A 22840-nucleotide genomic window follows, 5' to 3' on the forward strand; every position below is an offset into this window, starting at 1 on the left:
CTGCAGCGTGGAGATCTGCTCCGTGTGGGACCCGTGGGCTGCAGGGGGACAGCCTGCTCCACCGGGGGCCTCTCCCTGCACAGGCCGCAGGGGAACTGCTGCTGCCTGCCTGGAGCACCTCCTGCCCTCCTGCTGCACTCACCTGGGGGGCTGCAGGGCTGCTTCTCACTCCTCACTCCTCACTCTCCCAGCTGCTGTTGCAGCAGTTTTTTGTTGTTGTTGTTTGTTTGTTTGTTTATTTTTCTTAAATCTGCTCTCCCACAGGCACAAACTACATTGCTTATTGGCACAGCTCTGGCCAGCGGCAGGTCCCTTTTGGAGTCTGCTGAAAACTGGCCCATATCTAACACGGGGCAGCTGCTGGAATCTTCTCACAGAAACCACCCCTCCAGCGCCCCACTACCAAAACCTTGCTACATAAACCCACTACAAACTGAAACATACACAGGCATTTTGATGAAGAACTTCAAATAGGTCTGTACTTACCTGATGGTATTATAATAGGTTAACACTTAATCCATTAAAAAAGGAACAATATAGCATATTTTTTGTCTCAAAAGTAACCCTCCCCCCCATTGTTTAATATAGCTAGAAAAATACAAAAAATACTGAAAAAAATCTCGTGAATTATGAGCAAGCACAGTTTGTAACTAAAAAACATTGTTTCTGGTTCTGTTTTTTTTTCTTTTTCTTTTTTTTTTTTCTATATAAAATATTGACATCTGCAAACCTTAAAAATGAGAGTAATCATTATGCAAATTCAGATTGCTTTCTAACACCTATGCAAAATCATGATCAGTTAAAATATTCAACACTTGCAGGAAACCATCTCAATTATAAACTAATCTGAACATATTCACTCACCCTCACAGAAGTGCAAAAACAATAACTCCATTATGAAATGAGAAATAATTCTTCCTGGTGTTACTTTTCAGAATGATATTCACCTAGGAAAAAAAGAAAAGACAAGAACTGATCGACTAAGCCACAATAACACATCTGATGCAAGAATACTACACAAACTTGTTAATAGTTCTAAACTTTTATTTACATCCAAAAAATAACACGTTTGGATGACAAATTTTTCAGTGAAGGTTATGTTATTTCCCTGTATCTTGATCTAAATCACTAAGCAAATTAAGCATGTGTGACTATAAACCAACGAACTTCAGTCTGAAGATTTCTTATGCAAAAATTAATTTTTTTTGTTTTGAAAACTTGGCCTGATGTATTCAGTGAGGAAAAATGAGTCAGGATACTATGACAAAAAAAAATCTGTGGGAATTAAAATTGCATCATAAATATGGTCATGAAGAAGATGGTTTGATGTTGCTTATCCCCAGATAGAGATATGATCTTTATTTGCTAGAATTGATAGCTAAATGAAGACAATGCTAACTAAAAAAGCAGAATGTTGAAACAGGTGTGGAATGTTTTTGAAAAGAATACATTTTTTATCAGTTAACTTAAAACATTAACTTACAGTTTATCGTGAGTATAGATTATTGTACAAATCTAAGTAGAATGCTAGATCAAAGTGATCAAAGAGATTTTTGGGTGACTGAGAATCTTTTTGCTTTTTCTGCTTTTTTACTTTGTTTGTTTGTTTCAATGTAATATCAAATAATATTGAAATAAGGAAAGTAAGAATGTTAAGAGTGGAATATGGATAAATGTAATAAAAGGGAATTCATCTACAAGGGATTCAGAGAGAGAGAATATGAGGAAATGAACTGAAAGGAAAAATGCAGAAATATATGAGGAATAACAGATGCTAGAGGCGGACAGTATACTTCATATGCATGGATTCACAAACTTCCATTACGTTAACTAAATGATACTGTGTTTTTGAGAAAGGCTTTCTAAGGCCCTGCAGTAGTAATCTGCTTTAGCAGCAGAAATTTTCTTTAAATAAGTGTTTTGAAAGAGAATGAAAAAAAAAAAAAAACCACAAAAATCAAATGTAAGGGAAAATTTAGAAAAGAAATGTTGGTTGCTAGGGAAATAGGCAGTGGGATGCAGGGTTAAGAAAAATGTGACTAGACTGGAATACTGGAGAGCCTTGAAGATATGGACGAAAATGTTTAATTGCATTGAAGATCAATGATTACATTAACTAGAGAAGGAGACCACTTTCTTATCCATTTATTTCTTTGTATTTAAGGTAGTTTGCTATTTGACATTCAACAGAGTACATTGTGTTATCTTTGCTGATAATGCTCTACGTACAGCATTTTTGTATCTGTATGAAGAAATTCAGTGAAAGGCGTATTTAACACCAGGTCTTGTACTGTTTGCTTATTCTGCCCCTATTTTCACGTAGTTATTATAGTTTACTGCAAGAAATAGATATTTACTTCTCACATGAGATTCATTTCTTACCTCCTAGAAGATACTCTTTACTGAAATGTTAAGATAGTCTTGACCAAAAGGCTTCCTTTTTTTCCTCTTTATTATGCTTATCATTCCCTTTAGCTTTTCAATTGAATATTTACTTGAAAACTGTATTAAAACTATTTGGTCTGCTGTACAGTAATGTATTCTGTCCACTGCTGCTTTCACTGTTATGTACTTTTCACTACATGCTTCAACTAAATTCTCCTCTGCCTACTGAGTTCCAAGAGTGCGTGTGAAGACCCCTGGAAGACAGTGGAGAAGTAAGAAAATGGCAAGTGTTGGATGAGTGTTGAACGGGGTAATGAAGAAAGATATTTCACAAGATTTTGAAGGTCAACATTAGATGTCAGATGACTGATGTCATGACTGCTTAAAGTCCTGTCCTGTAGTTTATGTTTTACAGGTCTGGAGAATATTAGATCAAGAGGGGAAAAAAAATCTTTTTAGGTGCCTGGGCTGCAATGGATCCTTAGCCTTGAAGAATTATCAAAACTAAGGGGAAAAAAGAAAATAATCAGTGAGAGGATGTAATATGTTTAAATTCAGAACCTAGTAAAATAATTTATCTGGCATGAAGCTGCAAGTTTACGAGTGGCTGGGCTTTCATTCTGTGCTTCTGTTCTGTGATTTTGTTGATGTCCTTCATTAAATGACTACAAGTAAGATTGCAGCCTGCTGAGTGGGAACTGGGAAAGGCCCTTTAAATGAGTTCACTTGCATCTATCCACAGTAAGAAATACTCTGTAATGAGGGCAAGCATTGGACAAGCATTTTTTCTGTCCGAACATCTTTCAATCATTGCTTTAATTTCCTCCTTTCTCATTGGGGTTTCTTAGAATGATCCTTTCCCTTGCCATTTCTATATCACCAAGTCTGTTGCAGCTTACGCATTATCTGAGCAGATAGCTCAGATAGCTAGAGCTCCTTTAGGTATCCACTAAAGACTGCATGCAGCCTCACAGGCCACTATCCATTAGATTTGTATCATCAGAAAAAAAAATTGTTTAATGAGCTGTTCTTCAGTGAAGTCAAACGTATACTCACTTTCCAGAAATAAAAGGACGGGACAAAAAGCTTCTCTAATGACCGTGTGAAACTCTATTCCCGGATAGATATGTCCAGTGGGCCTTTTATGGTGTCTTCTACAGATATTAGAGTCATGAATGTCTTTGTAATAAGCTCTTTTGAAGCTTAAATACTGGTTAGCTTTTTCCACTGAATTGTCAGTTAAATTCCTAAGGTTCCCACTGTGTGAACATGTTATGATTGTCTTTTAATTTTTAGATGTAAGAAGTCTATCAATTAGTTTTACATTAAATCCTATCAGTCACAAAAATTCAGATTATTTTTTTTTCCAAATGATATGATCAGTGTGTAAAATCCTTGGAGTTTTCACGCTAGCATCCATAAGAGTCAGACAAAATAAAAAATAAAAAGAAACGGTCTATTTCATTTTGTCTTCTTAGATGTTATTTTAAAGTCACCAACATTATATTGTTTTTTAAGAAGTAGCCTTACTAGCACTTAAAAATAAATAACAGTCAAATCACAGAAGTATATAGTTCAAAAATCATACTGTTTTTCTAGCATAGCTGCTTCAGTAATTCTGAAAGAGCTGTATACACAAATGTTGCCTAATTCATATTACCTTTTGAAGGTCTTTATTTACACAAAGCAAAACACTTCGAGATTGAGATTAACTGCCTTTCAAAACATGATATTTTTAATACTTTACAAAATTAATCTTGAAATAATGACCTCAAAACCATATTCTTAATCTTTTTTTTTTTTAACTTAAATAATGCATAATATTCTTTCTGATATATATATATATATTTATTTATTTATTTATTGTAATTGGAAATTCTATTTCCTAGATCTAACCATCTGTGTATAAATAGCATGCTACTTCTTCTTCCTGGTAAAATAATTGATAATAATTGATAATTTTTTTCTGTGTTGAGTCAGATGTGGTTAAAATTCTTCCTGCTGCTCTGTATTTTCAAAACAGAGGTGGAATAATTGGGGTGTACTTTATATCTGGATGTGTATTTTGCAGTTTGAATTAGACTTTTAACTACACTAAAATGGTGATTTTTGAAAGATAAGTTCTTCATGGACAAGGGTGGTTAGGCAATGGAACTGGCTGGCCAGGGAGGTGGTACAGGTGCCATCCCTGGTGCCATATTTAAAGATATGTGGTGGACTTGTTAGTGTTAGGTTGATGGTTGGACTAGATGATCTTAAGCATCTTTTCTAACCTGAATAATTCTATGATTCTATGATTCTACAAATGACTAGTATACAAAGTGCTGGGCTAAAGTTTTGAGGCATATTAGAACACTATGCTATATTATATTCAACATTGCTTAAAGAAAATTATAAATCTGTCTCCAATGTTTTATTCATTTCACAAATTTAATTAAAACTGGGAATTCTAAGAATCAAGATAAGTGTGAACATTTGACAATTTGGACATATTTTTAGCAGTTATTCACAACTCTTATTTTTTTTTTTTTCCTCTTGCAGCTGCCAGTTTGTGTAGACAGCACAAGTATTATGGAATTGTCTAGAATCAAATATTAATGTATTCACAAGGGCTTCCCATAGTATGATAATATGGTAGTCTTCAGGGTTTGCAGCTCTTATGAAAAATCTAATTACACTTCTCTGTTTTGAACAGCCTAAATCAAAACTAGCTCAGCAGTGTTTCAAAACTTTAAAATATTGGAACATATAAATACCTATTTTTTCCCTAGGTGTTGTAAATATTAAAATACTTTAAATAAACGGTTGATATAAGCATAGAACAGGTTAGAAAACAGACTGGAGCAGAAAAAAAAAGTAGAAATATTTGATTTCTTAAGACTAAAAGGTACTATGTCGAAATGTCTTTGGATACTAAAAGTACCATGCAATTCACAACACTTTCTTCCTAGTATCTCAACTGTAAAATAAACTTTTCTTGAGCTGCACTGTGTGATAAAACTGCTGAAAGAAACATCTGCTCAACAGTTGCAATTTTCCCACTGTGGAACGCTCTAAATTGTGTCATCTTTTCTCTCCCATAAAAAGTTAATTTTTATGTCTAAATCTTTGTGTTTTGACATTTGTCTAGCATGTCTATTACAAGCCTTCGGCTGTGTTGAAATCTGAATGCATGGCATAAACATATTTTTCAAAAAGAGAAACAACAAAATATGGAAAAATGTAGGACAATCCCGGGAATTTTACAATTTGTAGGAAAAATGTTCATATTTAATTTCACTATAACAAAGTACGCTTACAGTAATAAAGAACATTTATAACAGATGGATTAATACATGGAAATCCTGTATATTCAGTACTGAGTGTGTATATACCATGACCTCTAATTCTTTATGTTGGTTAATGTTTTGTTAATGTACATCTGTGTAGCTCTTAGATCTACCATAAATCTTCCGGAGGTCTGTGTAAAGGATACAATTTAAAGATTCAGAAATGTTTTGATACAAGCTGCTATACCTCTTAGGTCTAATCTCTGTGTTACAAAAGTCGTGGCAACAAAAAATCAAGCTTCTTGTTAGCTGCTGAAGTAGTGAGAAGGATCATGAAGGATCTTGTCCCTTTCAGTAAAGGAGAAAGGGCTACATGCTTGGTAGCACACCTCCATGCTGTTCAGGGGTGTATTCTGACGCTGGTAGCATGACAGATCAGCAAAACTGAAGTAACGTGTTCAGCAATCTCACAGTCTCTGGGGATATAGACTTTTTATACTAAGAAGTGTGAAGTTGGCATTTTAGAATTCCAAACTGGAAGGCCTTGGGAATTAACTCTGGAGCTGACTATAGCCAGCATATACAGAGATGCATAAACGGGAATTCTGCACAACACACTGTACTAAACTGTGCAAATTCAAAATGGGCCCTGAGATATGTGGTCACAGTAAGATGAAATCTTCTGTAACATTTAGTGATGGTAGTAAAAGATTTTCCATCCATAAAACATGTAAAACTTTTAAATAGATTAGTAGTTTGAGATTCTATTCCTCATAGAAGCATTCTCTTCTGTGCACAAATTACTGTTTTATACTAAATATCATTTTTCTCTGTTGCAGCTGAAAGAGGTGTTTTATTCAAGAAGCATAGCTATTTATTCTTATGCATTACTCCTTGGCCTTTTCATAGCTGCTGTGGGGAATAAGAGTGGCTGATAGTGGCATCTTTGCTCTTTTTCTGTAACCTGTTTCTCAGGTTGGCAGCCATCAGTGGCACTGATGTTCTCAATGTGATTTTTTTTTGAGATTGTCCCAATGACATTGCTCAAAAATAGTATCGCATTCTTGTGATTTACATTTGCCTTATGAAATAGAAATATAATTCTATTCTAATATATTATATATATTCTAATATAATTGCATAATGCAGAAGTGGTAGCCAGGACAATGCCATTATTCCCCTTTCCTAAGTTAAGTTTTCCAGCTTCCATTTTATCAGATAGAACATAGCATGCTATATGAAATTGGAAGATTTTGCTATGCAGTCAGGAGCAAATCAGTCAAATTTTGGGTAATTACTAGTTTCATTTATTTGTCATTTTTAATAACAAAAGGCCAAGCTGTAACTAATATCTGTCCAACTGTGTGAGGTTTGAGTGCATGATCTTTTTGTCTTGTATCATTTAGGTTTCTCTACAACAGTGGAATTTCTGTATGAATTACAATATCAGTCAAATGAAATTAAATCTCAGCTTGAATCTTTAGTTGGTATGCATCTGATTCAAAGAGAACGGGATCCAGAATCTGGAATTATAACGCTGATATTTAATATAGTGTTTGCACCTAACAAACCAATGAGGTGAGTCCCTGCTCCTTATTACTAATTGAACATGCAATAAGATTCAATCTGATTGTTTTCCTACACTGTTTTCCTTACTTTTTTTCTTCCACCTCTGAAATTTATTATTTTAAGTTTTCTCACTTGCTGCTTCTCATTTTGATAACTTTGGTATTAAAACTGATAGTATTTCTTTTTAATGCCTGCTAGATGATTCAGTTGGCTTATTGCTTTAGTCTCTGTGTGCATCAATTTACTTCTAAGCATTAGAGTATTGAAAGTATTATGACTTCCAGTGAAAATTAATTGTTCTCAATGTTCATGGAAAGCATACAGACTAGGTGGCTTGTCAGTTTTGATAAACTTTCATAGACAAGCATTTTACATATTCTTTGGTTGGATGGGATGGCTGAATTTGATAATGAGTCTCTACTGCCCTAGTAACAATGGTAGTCTGCAGAAAAATATTACCTTCTGTAGTTGTGATAGACCTCTCTAAAAAGAAACTGAAAGAGATCCTTCTGAAGAGAGAGGAAAATTGCACCTTCCTTTGGAAGCAGTCAAGTGGGTACAGGAGGAAGCTAGAAAGAAGCTTCGCTAACATGCAAGCACAAGATAAATTCAGAGGTCAACATTACCAGGGAGAGCAAGCAGTAGTCCCTGCTAGATATCCACAATTGTGTGTACAGAGAAGGTATTTTTATGAGTCAGGATGGAACAGTATTTGCAGTAGTCCACAAGGTTATAGAAATTAAGAGCAAAACTTTAAGGAAGATTATCCACCCACTCCACACAGTGGTGTTGTGTCAGAAGGGAGATTAATTTAGAAACCTTTTTGTCTTCTACTCTGCCCTTTTTTGTGTGTTTTGTTGTTGTTGTAGTTGTTGTTGTTTTGTCTGTGACTGGTTTTGTTTGTTTGGTTTTGGTTTCGTTTGTTTTTAATCTTTATGTACTTGAGAACTGTAAGCCTTGGTGTAGAGTACTGAAAGACTGTAGCTAAATTAGTTTTTTTTTTATCATCAGAATCTACAGAGTACATAGAACTAAGTCAGATCTATTTAAATCTAATATGAACGGCTAACATGTTCTGCATTAAATTCTCCTCTAACACCACAGCAAATAAAGAATAACAAGTAAACCAAATTGAGTTATATTTGTGTAACCCAACAGAGTAAACAAAAGAATCATCATATCTCTTGGCTGTGTCCATCATTTTGTTTTCATATTTTGTCTCTTTTTCTTTTGCTCTAAATAACTTTATTTAGCCTATATTCCAGTCTAAAGTGTGACAGATACATACTAAACCATGTAAAATTAAGAACATACTCCAATTTAAAGCCATGTGTATTTTCATTTTTCTGTACTATTGTTCTACACATTTGAAGCTTATTTTGGATATTATTTTACTGAGTATATGTTTTATAATGAAATTAATGGTTTTTTGTCTGAAATTTTAAGGAATGAAGGAACTCTAATAGTACACTGCACTACAGGAGGTATTTGGAAGTTTCCAATGCTGTTCATTGCTACAGAGCCAGAAGTGGATGATGTCATCAACATTGAAGCAATTGGCCTAAATAAGGAATCTATTGTTGATTTTAAGCTTACAAGCCAGACAAGGTAAAATATTTATGATAAAGTGTTTATGTAGTTTTCAGTGGATTAAACTCACACTCAAAACAGATTTGGACAACAGAAGCATACCTGAACTGCATCTATTTCAGTAATATGTCATTACTTTCAAGTGCTGCATTGTACAGCTAACAAATGGGGTATTAAAGCTATACTGTAAGAAACACAAATATTCTGCATATTAGTCTATAGCCCCTTAAGACAAAAATTGTGGAATAGATCCAAATGCTTTTGTTTTAACTAAGGTTTTGCCCTAAAATGCTTTTCAGTGTAAAGTATGGAACACAATGCTAAGGAAGGTGTGACAAGATATTAAAGGCTTGCTATTAAATGCTTAATGCTTTTAGTAATGGATTGTTTTTCAAAGTACTTTATACTTCAAGCAAGTTAAAAACAATCCTTTGCATTGTGCATTATTATTATTATTATTATTTTTTAATATGCAATTCTTTTGAAGGTATTCCTGTTTTATTATGTAAGAATATTATGAATTCATCTGTACCCTGCCCTTTAACTGCATGACATTGTCAGATTCATCAGTTCTTTGTTACTGGTCTACATATACTCTTTAAAAGTTCTGCAGCAATCTCTGTTAACATAATTTTCAAATACATTTCATTATTTTCTTAGCATTTCCTAATGTTGTAGAGAACCCATGGTGTCATTTGTATACAGCAGGAAGTCAAGGAATAAAATATGTATTTTTGATAAATAAGTTTTAAATAGTAAACAGTGAACCTGAAAGACAGTCATTATGCTTAAAATCAATTAGTTCATGGATTTTTATTTCTTTTGGTCTTTACTTCTTTTTTCTTCTTTTTTCTTTTTTTCCTTTTTTCTTTTTTTTTTTCCTTTTTTTTTTTTTAACGATACATCTAGAAAGCTGTGGTGGTTTTACTCAGCTGGGCACCCACCCACTCTCTCACTCATTTTCCTCAAAGGGAAAGGGGAAAAAATATGACGAAAAGGGCTCAAGGGTTGAGATAAGGACAGGGAGATCACTTAACAATTATCGCTATAGGCAAAACAGACACAGCGTAGGGAGATTAGTAAAATTTATTGCCTATTATTAACAAGATGGAGCAATGAGAATCAAAGAAAACAAACTAAAGCCACCTTCCCCCCATCCACCCTCTTCTACCTCCTCCTCTCACGCAGTGCAGGGAAATGGGGGACTGGGGGCTGCGGTCAGCCCCTGAGGCTTCGTCTCCGCCGCTCCCTCACGGTCACTCTGCCCCTGCTCCACGCGGGGTCCCTCCCACGGGATGCCGTCCTTCCCGAACTGAGCCTGCGGGGGCTGCCCACAGGCAGCAGCTCTTCCAGCACTGCTCCCACACGGCTCCGTACCACGGGGTCCATCCATCCCCCAGGAGCAAACTGCTCCAGCACGGGTCCCCCACGGGCGGGCGGCAGCTCCCCCCAGCCCCCCTGCTCCTGCGTGGGCTCCTCTCCACGGGCTGCAGCTCCGGCCCGGGGCCTGCTCCTGCGGGGGCTCTCCATGGGCCGCAGCCTCCTCCAGGCCACATCCACCTGCTCCACGTGGGCTCCTCCACGGGCTGCAGCGTGGAGATCTGCTCCGTGTGGGACCCATGGGCTGCAGGGGGACAGCCTGCTCCACCGGGGGCCTCTCCCTGCACAGGCCGCAGGGGAACTGCTGCTGCCTGCCTGGAGCACCTCCTGCCCTCCTGCTGCACTCACCGGGGGGGCTGCAGGGCTGCTTCTCACTCCTCTCTCTCGCAGCAGGTTTTTTTTTTTTTTTCTTTTTTCTTTTTTTTCCTTTTACCTTTCTTAAATCTGCTCTCCCAGAGGTGCAAACAACATTGCTTATTTGCTTGGCCCAGGCCAACAGTGGGTCCCTTTTGGAGTCGACTGAAACTGGCCCATATCTAACACGGGGCAGCTGCTGGAATCTTCTCACAGAAGCCATTCCTCCAGCCACCCCGCTACCAAAACCTTGCCATGTAAACCCACTACAAAAGCAGGCCAAATATACTGATTGATAAGTAATTTTCATGGTAGATATATAGTTTTGAAGCATCCCCAGCAAGAAATGTCTTTGGTTCTAGCAGACTTTTTAAAGAGCTTATTTCCAAAAGCTGTGCACCTGAGATGGACAGTTGTTCCAGCTTTTAGATGGCTGTCAGTTTTGATAATTACTGAGGGCTCTGAAAAAGACTGGTATCACAGTGTTCAAGGTAACTGCTTCAATAGAATGGGCTGTTTCTGGAATAAAAGTGAAGCAATTACTCTGGCAATACTGTAAGCTCCTGGTAGGTGTTTGATAGTAGCGAAGAGACCTAATGTTCTCGAAAAAAGGTATTATAAAGCCTGAGTCATTATAGTTATATAAAGAAGGAGCCATGATGGAACACAAATTCTCTTTTTCCCTTAAACAAATTTCAAATTTATTTTACATAAGAAGTATTTCTCCAATATGTTTCAAACACAAAACATAAAGCTTGCATGTAGTGAATATATTCCATGTTGTAAATGGTGCCAACGACTGCTCTGTGAGATTTACATGCTTTATCTTACCCTTGATTTGCTTAGGATCTTTTGGTGGTGGAGGTTTTGTTACAGAAATAGAACACTGAGCCAACCAAAATGTGGCATACAGGATCTGCAGTTTAAAAGCAATTACATAAGAAACCTGTATATTACAGGTGTAATTTAATGCTTGAATAACCCAAATGACTTAGATTAAAAAGAAAACAGAGAAATATTGAAATGTGGATTTAAAGTTTCAGTTGGGGTATAGAGTGTCATTCTATAAGTCTTCCCTGAAAAAATGGTCACTCCTTTGAAGTAAAAAATTTGTAACCCATTCTCATGAAGAAGCAGTTCTAGTATGTAAGAGGTGTTTGTCATATACACCTCTGATGCCCCTATCTCCCTTATCTCCAACTCACTCCCCTTTCTCCCCCCCAATGACTTTCTGTCTTTATTTCTTACGATAGATAGTGCCTTATGACACTTGAACGTTGAGAGTAACTGGGAGGGGAAACTGAGAGAGTTTTCTAAGTAACCTGCTAGAAAGAAAATCTTTTTTTGCTGTGTCTTTTCCCCCCCTCTGCTATTTGCTACTTACAGGATAGAGTTATTGCATTGGCTTCACTTATAAAACTTCTACGTCTTTTTGGGCTGGTAGGTTGCATAGTGATACAACAAAAAGAAAAATTTGAGAACCACAGATGAAATAAAGGCTTAATGTCTTAATAAGGACAGATTAAAATTCTCATTTATATACCAATTCAAATGGTCCACGGAGTACTGTTGGTGACCGCTACAAAGATATGAAGCCAATGGTTTTAGCTTTCTTTTCCATACGGCTGCTGCAATTGAAATGCAGGCTTCTTTTAATTTCACTTCTCCTCAGCAAAATTCAAACTTGTATGAAGTATTTTGGAGTAAATTAATGATTTCCCAACTTACCCATAACCACATTTGGTGTAGTTGCTTCACAAATACTGAAAAGTTACAAGTGAGAGGTAGTTGCTCTGCTGTTCACAATGATCTACGATAATGAAAGCTCTGAGTCCATGCAAATAGTACATTTAAGTAGTGCTTACATTCCTCAAGTGAGCAACATCTGCGTCAATAACTAACAACAGACACTGAGAATGCAGCCATACAGTTTTGCTTTATGAAAAATAAAAAATCATATATATTTTTAAAAACTGTCTACACATTTGACAGTTAACCTTTTTTTTTTGGTATTTGTCATAAATGTAGGTTTAATTCAGTACCAACTGAAATCATTGGCAACGTTTCCGCTGAGGTAATTGGCTTTGGTACAAACCTCTAATGTTTGTTTTATCATTAGTGTTTGGTTTAGCATAAATGTATTATTGAATGACAATGATTTACGGATTGTCAACAGTATAAACCAAAAAGAATAGATAAAATGTTTTCCCTGTAAATAAAAGTTGAAGAAACTTGTTTGATATCCAGCTCAAATTATTGTTGTTTTATTTCTATACTGGTCTGTGAAATTGAAACACAGGATAAGTTTTCTGAAATTGATGCTTATGTTTAAGCAAAGTAGTCCTTTCTATGTTCGCTTTGCTGAAAATAAGTTCTTAATATACTTTTAATAAATTTTATTTTATTGGGATCAGAACTATTTTTTTCTTGAGAATATATACTACTTTGTATTTCAGTACATTGGTGTTTTGACAGTTGGATGTATTTCTTCACATTGAAATACTGGTATGCAGCTACAGCAGAATGCTACCATATACATATGAACAATATGTTCACTTTTTTTTTTTTTTTTAAATTACATTAGTTCTGAATGTTTAATCAAGATGGTGGATAATTCTCTCTTGCCCATTCTATCTGCTTATTTCTCACATAAAGAGCCTCCTTTCACCAATGTAATTCTAGCTTTCCTTGTGCTTGTTTTAATCATATGTCGTTTCCCATATCCAGTAACATTTTATCTGTCCTTCCACCCTAGCCTCTCATTCCAATCTCATGTTTATCACAAATAGGATATTTGCTACATTAAGGCAAGTTCTCCAGAGAACTCAAAGTATGCTTCAGAAAAATATACTTAGCCAGCACCACCTGTTAGGAAAGCAAGAAGCATGGTATCAATATGGCCTCCACAGAGTGGTATCTACAAAATCCAAGATTCCACCTGATTACGGCAATTGAGCTAGAATAAAGAGAGAACCAAACAGGTGAACTGGGGGGATGAGAAGATGAATTTAGGCTTTAAAATGACTGCATATGAAGACTTAGTTATCTTACCTACATTTCATGTTTTGAACACCATTATGGATATTTTCCTTAGTTCATCTATGCACATTTCCTAGTACATAGAATAAATGTTCAATAAAAAAATCTTTTATCGAACAAAATAAATTTTAATGTTGGCTGAAGAATAGTGAGCAACCCTTTTTTTTTTTTTTTCTGTACCTTTCCTAATTGCGAAGGAAAAACCAAAAAGTTACGACTTTGAGAAGTTTCTATTTTAAATTTCTATTTTACTATAATCATGGCTGTATTTCATTAGGATTACCATGATCCAGGATTATGTATGCTGCAACAAAATGCATTCATTAAGTTCTCAGTACACTCACCCTTGCCCTCCCTCTTAAGTTGCTGTGCACATTACAGGCTTGGATTCCTACATCAGTCCCCTTGTTACCAAGTTCTGTGAAATTCTGCCATTAATTTAGAGAATCCTTTTTCTTAGTATCTCCCACATAGTGTCAGCTGCAAAATATAAAAGTTAACTGAGCTCCGTTTTGGAGTCTCAATGTAGACTGGTAGAAAATATTAATAATGATACACATACAGCAGTTATAATCATCCTTAACAGGACAATACCTAGCATTTAACACGTTTAGCCAGGAGCTGTGTCTAGCCATGGGACCTGAACCTCTTCAAGCCAGAAAAGTCAGTTCACCTATTTGCATGCATAGTACACCTGGGTAGAATAGAAATGAGACAGAAATCTTAACATGTTATGAAGATAAAAATCCTAGCTCCTGCTTTGATTTTACAACATGTGCACAGCAGAAGTGATGTAATAGCTGGTAAAACATTCTCTGACAGTTACTTGTCATGCACCATTTCTTCATATTTTTGAGAGTCCTTTGATTCTGAAGCAGTATTTCTGAAGCTATATAGTTATAATTGGAGTTAAATCTTTTCTGATGTCCAGAGGTCAGGATTTAGAGTGGTCAATTAAACCAGAGTTGCTTTTGACACATGAAAGAACCAATTTTGATGAATGATGAAGATCTCCTTTTTTATTAATTGTCATTATTTTTTAGAAGAGAAATCATCTAACTCATGCCAACTATCACTAATAATTTTATAGAATTCGATAACTGTATATAGTTAAAGTTTAAAGATACTTCCTATGACATTTCTTGTGACATCCAATAGATGTTAACTACAAGTGACAAGTAAGTTTATTTAGGATGAAGTATTTTTGGAAGCTCATTGCAACATTTTCAAATGGGATTTCTATCCTCTTTTTCATTAAGCAGTCATACATTATATAAATTAAGAGGTTATGTTATTTTTCTTTTATTTAAAAAATGCATTTTATCTGTGGGTTGTTTTTAAAGTATAGTTTGCAAAATGCTGATTTTGAAAAAGAATAAATTTCTGTAGGAATAATTTACTGCTTCTCTAGTTTGAGAAAAAGAGAAGTAAATATTTAAGTTATTTTGAGTCTTAATTTAATGAAGACTTATATTTTCAGTTTTGCTGTGCCTGTCTATTTCATAGGCTTTTGCAGTGAGATCTCTATGGGATTATAAATTTTAAGGTTTTATTTAATTGAAGACTTAAGGTGCTATTCTTTACTAGTTTACTAATTTAAAAATTATCTAAAAATGAGAGCACTGATGAGCATAAACTGCTATTTAAGAATAATATGAGGTAAAGATTAAAGGAGTAATTATAAATGTGTCTATTAAATACTAACTCAATTTCCACTCTTCCTGTTGCCATGATTTCATTGTCCAATTATTATTTAAATTCAAATTACTATTCACTCTTGTTCATTATTTGAATAAGGGGAGAGTGCATATTATCTGACAGCAATATCAAACTGGTGACTGTAGTTATGGAACACAAAGGTGGGAAGACAAATATGCTTCCTCTGGCTTGTATGGCCTCTGCCCTTGGATTTACTAATTCATTTGTGCTTGATTCTTATGTGTTTTCAAAACTCTACATATCATTAAACTTTATCGCATATGTTAGTATCTGCCACTCTTGAGTTAAACAAAAGCCTTCTTGTAAAAATATAGACAGTCTCATTGTTGTCTTTCGTGGCTGTGAAATGAGAAGCCAAACATTAACTCCAGAGCTGTTTCACCTGAAGCAGTAATGAAAGAGAAAAGGAGAAATTAATTTTTAATTATTTTAAGCCACAAAATTATTAATTTTTAATTATACACTAAGCATACAGACATTGAAAATAATAATGTCTGAAATTCAGGTGCTATTCCGGGAACTTTATGTCCAGCTTCTTCTGTACAAGAGAAAATGACAATGACAAGCAATTTACTTATGCTAGCAAGTTAGCCAGGGTGCCAGATCATCTCCCTGGTGTGAACATCAGTGAAAACACAGTTTTTGTTTTTCTTGAGAAGCCATCTTTAGATATACTTTTAACACACACATACAAAAAAATCATGATTTATCAGCAGAGGCACTGTGAAAGGTTCCTGTTTCTGAATGTGCATGAATAAAATTTTAATCATTAGTTCTTGTACTGTTAGCCATATCTTAACAATCTTTTTTGGTCTATCATATTATGGCTATACATTTAATTTGCCAGAATTTCTATTTTCCTTACTGGACATAGCTCCCACTTTGAGGAACTTTTTCTGTCTGATATGTGACTTGACTCTTTTGTTTAAAACTGCCAGACTTGGGGAGGGGAGGGAGAGGAAAGGAGGAGGTTTTAGGTGTGTATATATGTGTTCATATGTGTCTGTATGTGCATGTATATCTATTTTACTCATCACACAAAAAAAAATGCAGCTGCATCTAGTATCTTGTATCAATACAAAGCATGCAGATCTTTTTTGAAAGCTTTTTATTAGTTTTTCTCTATTTTTCTTTCTGAAAATTATATTCTGACAAATTTGATGCAACAAGATTTTTTCTCTTACTTGGCAAATATCTTGTGTGCACAGTTGTAGATTGGTTTTGTGACAGTTTCATTTAAATTGTCTTGTTCCCTTGTCAGGACTTAAACTATAGATTTTTCTCATGTGAACTCTCTGACTGACTGTTCTAAGGAATTATTTATGGTGTCTGAAAAAAAACTGCTGTTGCATCGCTCCCTGCTAAGATGCAATTTCTGCAGGAATAAAGTCTTTATTTTCGTCTGTGTCTTTTTTGTGTTCTATGCGTGCAGCCTCTCCCATCTCCCTTAACATTTAATCACTGCTTCTGTAGTCTAAGTCACACTGTTGTATGTTTTATGAACACAAAAAGTGTTTATTAGGGCATGTCATCCCTAACTGCTTACTAGAAAACAGACTGAACAAGAGACAATGAAAGTGCTTTCTTAAAATGTTCCTATATCTAGTCAATAGAGCAATTTTGTTGGAAGTGAAGACTTGTGTTCAGGTTCATGTTTACAGAACCAGGGTTTGAGTAGTCATCTCAGACATTTCCGATGAGTGATCTACTCTGCTGCTCAGTCTAAGAGGCATTACTTCTTTTTCATCCTGTGCCTGTCCTTTATTTTGTAGGTGTGCTTTAAGCATTCACAGCTGAGCAGGCCTTATAGAAAATACTGATGTGAAGACTCAAGGCTTAGACGATATATACATGGGAACTCAGGCCATTGTAAGCTTAGTGCTGTAAACTCAGCTGCACTTCTTCTTAGGTACCACCAAAAGAGAATGTCAGAATAAGCTTGATTTGTCTCAAAACTTGAGATGTGCTTTCAGACATTCAGTTATTTTGACCACCTTGATGTCACCAAAAGGAAAAGTTAGGCTAGATCCACTAATGCATTGGAGCCTGGTAGCAGTGCTAAATCTCAGTTAACTTTCTGAGGAAGTGGAAGCTTTTTGGCTTCCATTTTCTGCACTTGCACAGTTTTCTTCTACAAACTTACAGTTTGACCTTTCTTTCTTTCTTTTTTTTTTTTTCCTGACAGTATTTTAGAATTTAAGAAAACCTTCCGTGAGAACATACACAAAAGGAGAGCTATTTTTAAACAACATGACCCAGCATACCATGCAGTGAATAGCACTTCCCCTAAATATGTGGGACATTTCTATAGAGATTTGAATTGTCATAAAATATTAAATTCCATTGCGTTGTGTTTTCTTTGAAAAGCAGTGTTATTTCTGGTGCGACAATCCATGAATAAACAGATCTGAACAGCTTTTTTTTCTGAGATGCTGTTAGTTTTTCATCCTTTAAGTTTTATCAACTAAAAATATTTTCCTTCTAAGTGTGCATGGTGTTTGCACTGTTACACTGTGATAGATTGTTGTGAATTATTTCTTGACCATGTCATCAAATTTCTAGTTTTAATTTCTTTTGTTCTTTTTCTGTCTTAAATAGAGTTGTCCTCAGCAATATATGTAAGAACTAAAGGGAACTTGACAGGAAAATGCAATATATATATATATTTTCATGCTTAGAATGCTTATGACAACTGATCTGTAAGAAACTGTGATAAATAGGCTGCATGTTGGAATAAAACTAAAGATTGTTTGGTAGTTCTCAGCCACTCTCTTTACCAGGAATAAGACGTTTTCTTTTGGTGCAATGGTACTGCCATGAAGCTAGCAATTAGACAAGATCTGTGACAAAAATTCTTATGAGACTGCAGTTATACAATAGTATCAGTAGAGGAACATGTTTATTGTTATTGCAGTATCTCAAAGTATTTGGTCTGTGAGACATGAAAAGTTTTGAAAACTGATAGAAAACTATATTTTTCCGTATATTCATTTCATGCCTTTCAGAACTCACTCCTAATTTATTAGTACTCCATCTTACTGCAAATTCAGTTCTAGTCATAAATCTTAACAAAATGGGTGGCTTGTCAGTTTTATTTGATTAGAGATTGGAAAAGTGAGGGATTTTAAATAGGGTAAGTATATTTTCCACTCTGCATGGAATTTATTTTGATAATTCATATTATACCTTTACACATTTTTTTTAAATGACAGATGTTATAATTATTCTATAGTTATTATCATATTTATAACAAAACATAAGTGTATTTTAAATGGAAGACTAGTATGCAGATCCCTGCATATAAAGATTATAAATATTTATAATTAAATGTAAACAATTACTATAAAAAATTATTCTGTAAGTAATAATGCTGTTATTCTTCAAGCATTTCACGGGCTGCCACGTTTCCTAAGTCATGCTACATGATGGCCTAAAGGTTTGTAGATAAATTGTATTAAGATATTGCAAAAGGCACCATAACCTCCTTTGCTTTCCTGTAGGTACCCTGAGCCATTCACTGCATACTTCCTGGCGGGCAGTGATCCTGACTTTCTTGTACTGCCGCAAGCTGGAGAACTTCTTCCAGTGGGCACTGTTGGAACTCATATAACAGTGGGATTCAAACCAAGAATGTATGGCAAGAAGCATAAAGCAACACTTGTAATTCAGGTAAGTCTTCCTAGATGCAATACACAAATATACTCTCTCCATTGCTCAGGATTGGAAGGGAAAAATAATCCTATACAAAAAAACATGCAAATGCACGCTGTAATTATTTTGCTACTCTTCACTACAGACAAGAATAAAACCAAATAATGAAAATTAACTCGTGACAAATTGGAAAAACTTATATTTTAATTTTAATTTCTTTGTTATCCCTTTGCCATCAGCACCAGATACATGTCTTAATGCATATGCCACAACTACATATACAACATGACAGAATAACTTTTAACAGAGTAATAATAAAATAATCATGTTAAGAATAAGTGGAAAATATGGGAGAAATTGAATATATAAGACCTAAGTTAAGGTGCTAGAAGGTAGATAGTAAACTGTAAAAGGCAGAATTTCAGAAGAAGCTAGAAATAACTTCATAAAAACAAGCTCCAAAATAAACAAAAAGAATTTTTAGCCAAGTAGCTTCTGAAAGTCTGAAGGTCAGAAAACATCACAAGACATTTTTTCTTTCAGTAGTAAAAATGTTCTTATTACTTCAGAAATGATTTTTAAGTCATTCTTTAAAATGAAACAGTTTGTCCAAAATTTATAGTACTGGAGAACACCTGAAACTCTCTGCAAATAATGGTTTGCACTTGAAATGCACACTTCACTGCATGCTGGCAATGTTTTCACGTTACTGTATTAGAAGTGAAACAGCAATACTGATTTAAAAATAAGATGGTCAAAATAAAGCTGATAAAAAGATGCATGACAAATATCTATAGTGTTTTCTCTCTGAGTGATAACCTACTCAACAGGAATAAGAAAGAGAAATCCTAGGGAAACGGGAAGGCCATTTGATCCATCATTTTTGTTTTGTTTTGTTTTTTACCAGATTAGACATTTGATCAATTCATTCTTTTTATATAAACAGCAGTGTTGTTTATATCTCTTACATTTGAAAAACAACTGACTGAATCCATTGTGTTCTTTTATGTTTATACAATGCTATATAACACATATGTACAGCTCAGAAACTTCTAATGTAGTTCTGGAAAAAAACTCCTGTTATTAGGCATAACACATTAAAATGTACTAGCCATATTTGTCTTTGGTTTAACTTCCATTGAAAATAGAGCTTCTACATGACGAATTTGTCTGCAATGAGATAAGCATCAAGGTCAAAGATTTGCTTTCTAAGAACTCACTCACTAATCCAAAAATTCCTTTTAGGAATTTATGAGTACAGATGGGCTTTGAGTAATTGGATTTTTAATTTACACACCTCAGTCTCAGGTTATGATCTAGGCAGATGGCTCTTTACGTCTCCACCTGTGCTACTGTATATGGGTATAGGAATTCACTCGTACATGTTATTGCCATAGAGAATATCTTGTCCAATCTACTCCTGTATGTTAAAAAATTTCTTAATGAGTCTTCATGGCTTATACTCTCTTTATTTTTACTGATAATCCTTTGGGGTATATATAATTCATTCTTTCCTCTCCACAAAACCTTTTGGTCATGTAGTTCTAATATAAGCTGTAGCATTTGTGACTCTGTAATTCTGCTGGTGACTCACAACAGCTACCTGAAAGAAACTTGACTACGTGTTGAGAATACCAGATACTCATTTCTGCGTTTCCTGTTAGTTGAAATAATTTTCTTTACTGACCCTGAAGAAGACAGATTTAGTTGGATGGCAAAATCAGTATTAAATCACTCTTATTTGGGGAATAATAGTGAAGGTGGTGAAAAACAATGTTGGATCTAACACTGAAGAACCTCTTTTGCATGTATTCTTTCAGCAAGGTATTGACAGAGGCTTTGAACTGTTTTTAAAAGCAGCAAAGTTTTTTTACAGTATTGTCTCTCTTCTGATACTGCCATACTAAAAGACTACAGCACTCTTCCTGTAAAATTTCCTTTGCACTTCTGGGGATAAAGTCAGAGTCCTAACACTAACATAGTTTTATTAAATTCTATGAATAGTGAGTAGCAAAACTGCTATTTTTGTATGCTTCAATGAACAGTGATAATTGGGCTGTAAAGCAGTACAGATGACAGTGTAAGTTCTTTATCTGTTTTATGCTGGTCGTTACAATTGTGTTGTAAAGTAAAACAGGAGGTTGGGATTATGGGGAAAGATCCTGCAGTCATCTTCATTTGTGGAAAACATTAAACCCAAACATTGTACATGCAAATTTTTTGTTTTATTTCCCCTGCTGAGAACCCAGTCCTGATGAAGTAATTAATGTGAAGAGATTACAATTTGTCTTTACCAAAATTGTGTGTACATTTTATTAACTGAACGCATATCTATAATTGAAATAATGTAGCCTCATTTATATTTTCTGTACACAAATCATGAAGTACTTCATGAAGTATTTGGGGGATTCTTTAAAACCTTAATATTCATGAATACTTACAGTAGATTTTATTAATGGCAGAAAACTTTAATTACTTTGCTGAAGCAATTCAATTTTCTTTAACTGTCATTAAAACCTATGTCCTGAGTCAACTACATATCAAAACAATTGAAGTTAGACTATTATTTGAATAGCTGGTAGGAATCTTAATTTTGTAAAAGTACCATGGAAAATTACTCTAAAACTTTCTGTAGATCAAAGAATGAAATTAGAGAAATATAATAAAAAGCTTGTAAAGAAAATAATCATGCTTGTTTCTGTGTCTGTGAAGGAGAACATCATAATCTTACTGAGCTACAAGCAAGAAACAATGACAACTGCATGAGGAGCATTTTAAATAGATATTATTCCATAATCAAACATCAACGTTTATAATAGCTTTCATAAGCAGTGCAGTTCTAACTGAAAAGAAAAAATGTTTTTCCACTAATTACAAATTAGTGAAAGGATAATAGATAAACTATAAATTACTGAGAAGAGAAAAAAGGACTTCCTCAGTCAGACTAACATCTCTGAGTTTGGCTGCGATGTGCTGGCAAAACTGAAGAGACAAGCGCCAGAGCTTAGGGCCAGCAAGGGCAGGGGAACTCTGTACAGGCTTCCCGGAGCAGGAACTGCTGCCAGGTACAAGACAGAGCAGCCAGGAGGCTGGCAAGTCCTTGGAAAAGGGCGTATTCAAGTTGGCCTACAGTTAATTTGCTTGCAGTGTGCTGAATCCAGCTAGAGACCTGAGCAAATGTGTTGTAATTCATGGATGAGACTGCAGAGATATTCTAAAGCAGAGGGCAAACAAAATAAGTCTTAAAAGATAAAATAGATGTCAGAGAAAACCAGATTGCAGGTAACATTATCAAGCCCTCTAGAAGTCAGGCTTGTGCACCTTTATTATTGAATAATCACTAACTTAGCCTATGGAAGATAGCATATCAAAACCATTCGTCATGCTGCTCTGGAAATAAATGCTGCCGTGTGCAAGCCACAGTAGCCATCTGTGGCTTCTCTAAGCTTATGTATGCAAGCTTGCATATTTTAACAGAAAATGATACTGTTACATATTCAGTAGCTTGGTGAAAATACATTGTGCATTGTTCCTGGTAGATTTGTTAATTACCATAGTTTAATGTTATTCTGAATTGCATCTCTTAAAAAGAATGAACAAGGGAAAATGTAACAAAGCTAATAGGATAATTGAAATAGTTTCACAATAAGGAAGACATCACCTGCATCCCCTGGCTGATGTTGAACCGAGTTTTGTGATTACAAACAGAGGTCCAGAAAGTTCATTCCAGGCAGTGAATGTAGCACATCCTATTACTAGCATCACTGGATTTTGTGTGAAGAATCAATACTCAAAATTTTTGATTCATAGGCATAAAAATAGTTACCTTGCCTATTGAGACTATAATTCCCATAATGACAAGAGATTATACCAATATGGGAATG

The 22840-nt window shown here is 35.0% G+C and overlaps 1 protein-coding gene across 6 annotated transcripts in view; it reads left to right on the plus strand.

Annotated features, from left to right (window-relative positions):
* LOC308187861 (cilia- and flagella-associated protein 47-like) overlaps nucleotides 1–22840 on the plus strand; it is a 307333-nt gene that overhangs the window by 272441 nt on the left and 12052 nt on the right. For all 6 annotated transcript variants that reach the window (XM_080576253.1, XM_080576256.1, XM_080576254.1 and 3 more), the window contains 3 exons: nucleotides 7061–7232; nucleotides 8670–8831; nucleotides 18806–18974. In XM_080576253.1, the coding sequence (XP_080432379.1) occupies nucleotides 7061–7232; nucleotides 8670–8831; nucleotides 18806–18974 (503 nt within the window). The remainder of the gene's footprint in view (nucleotides 1–7060; nucleotides 7233–8669; nucleotides 8832–18805; nucleotides 18975–22840) is intronic.

Source organism: Anser brachyrhynchus (assembly GCF_964034855.1).
Source record: "Anser brachyrhynchus genome assembly, chromosome: 1".
NCBI classification, from domain to species: domain Eukaryota; kingdom Metazoa; phylum Chordata; class Aves; order Anseriformes; family Anatidae; genus Anser; species Anser brachyrhynchus.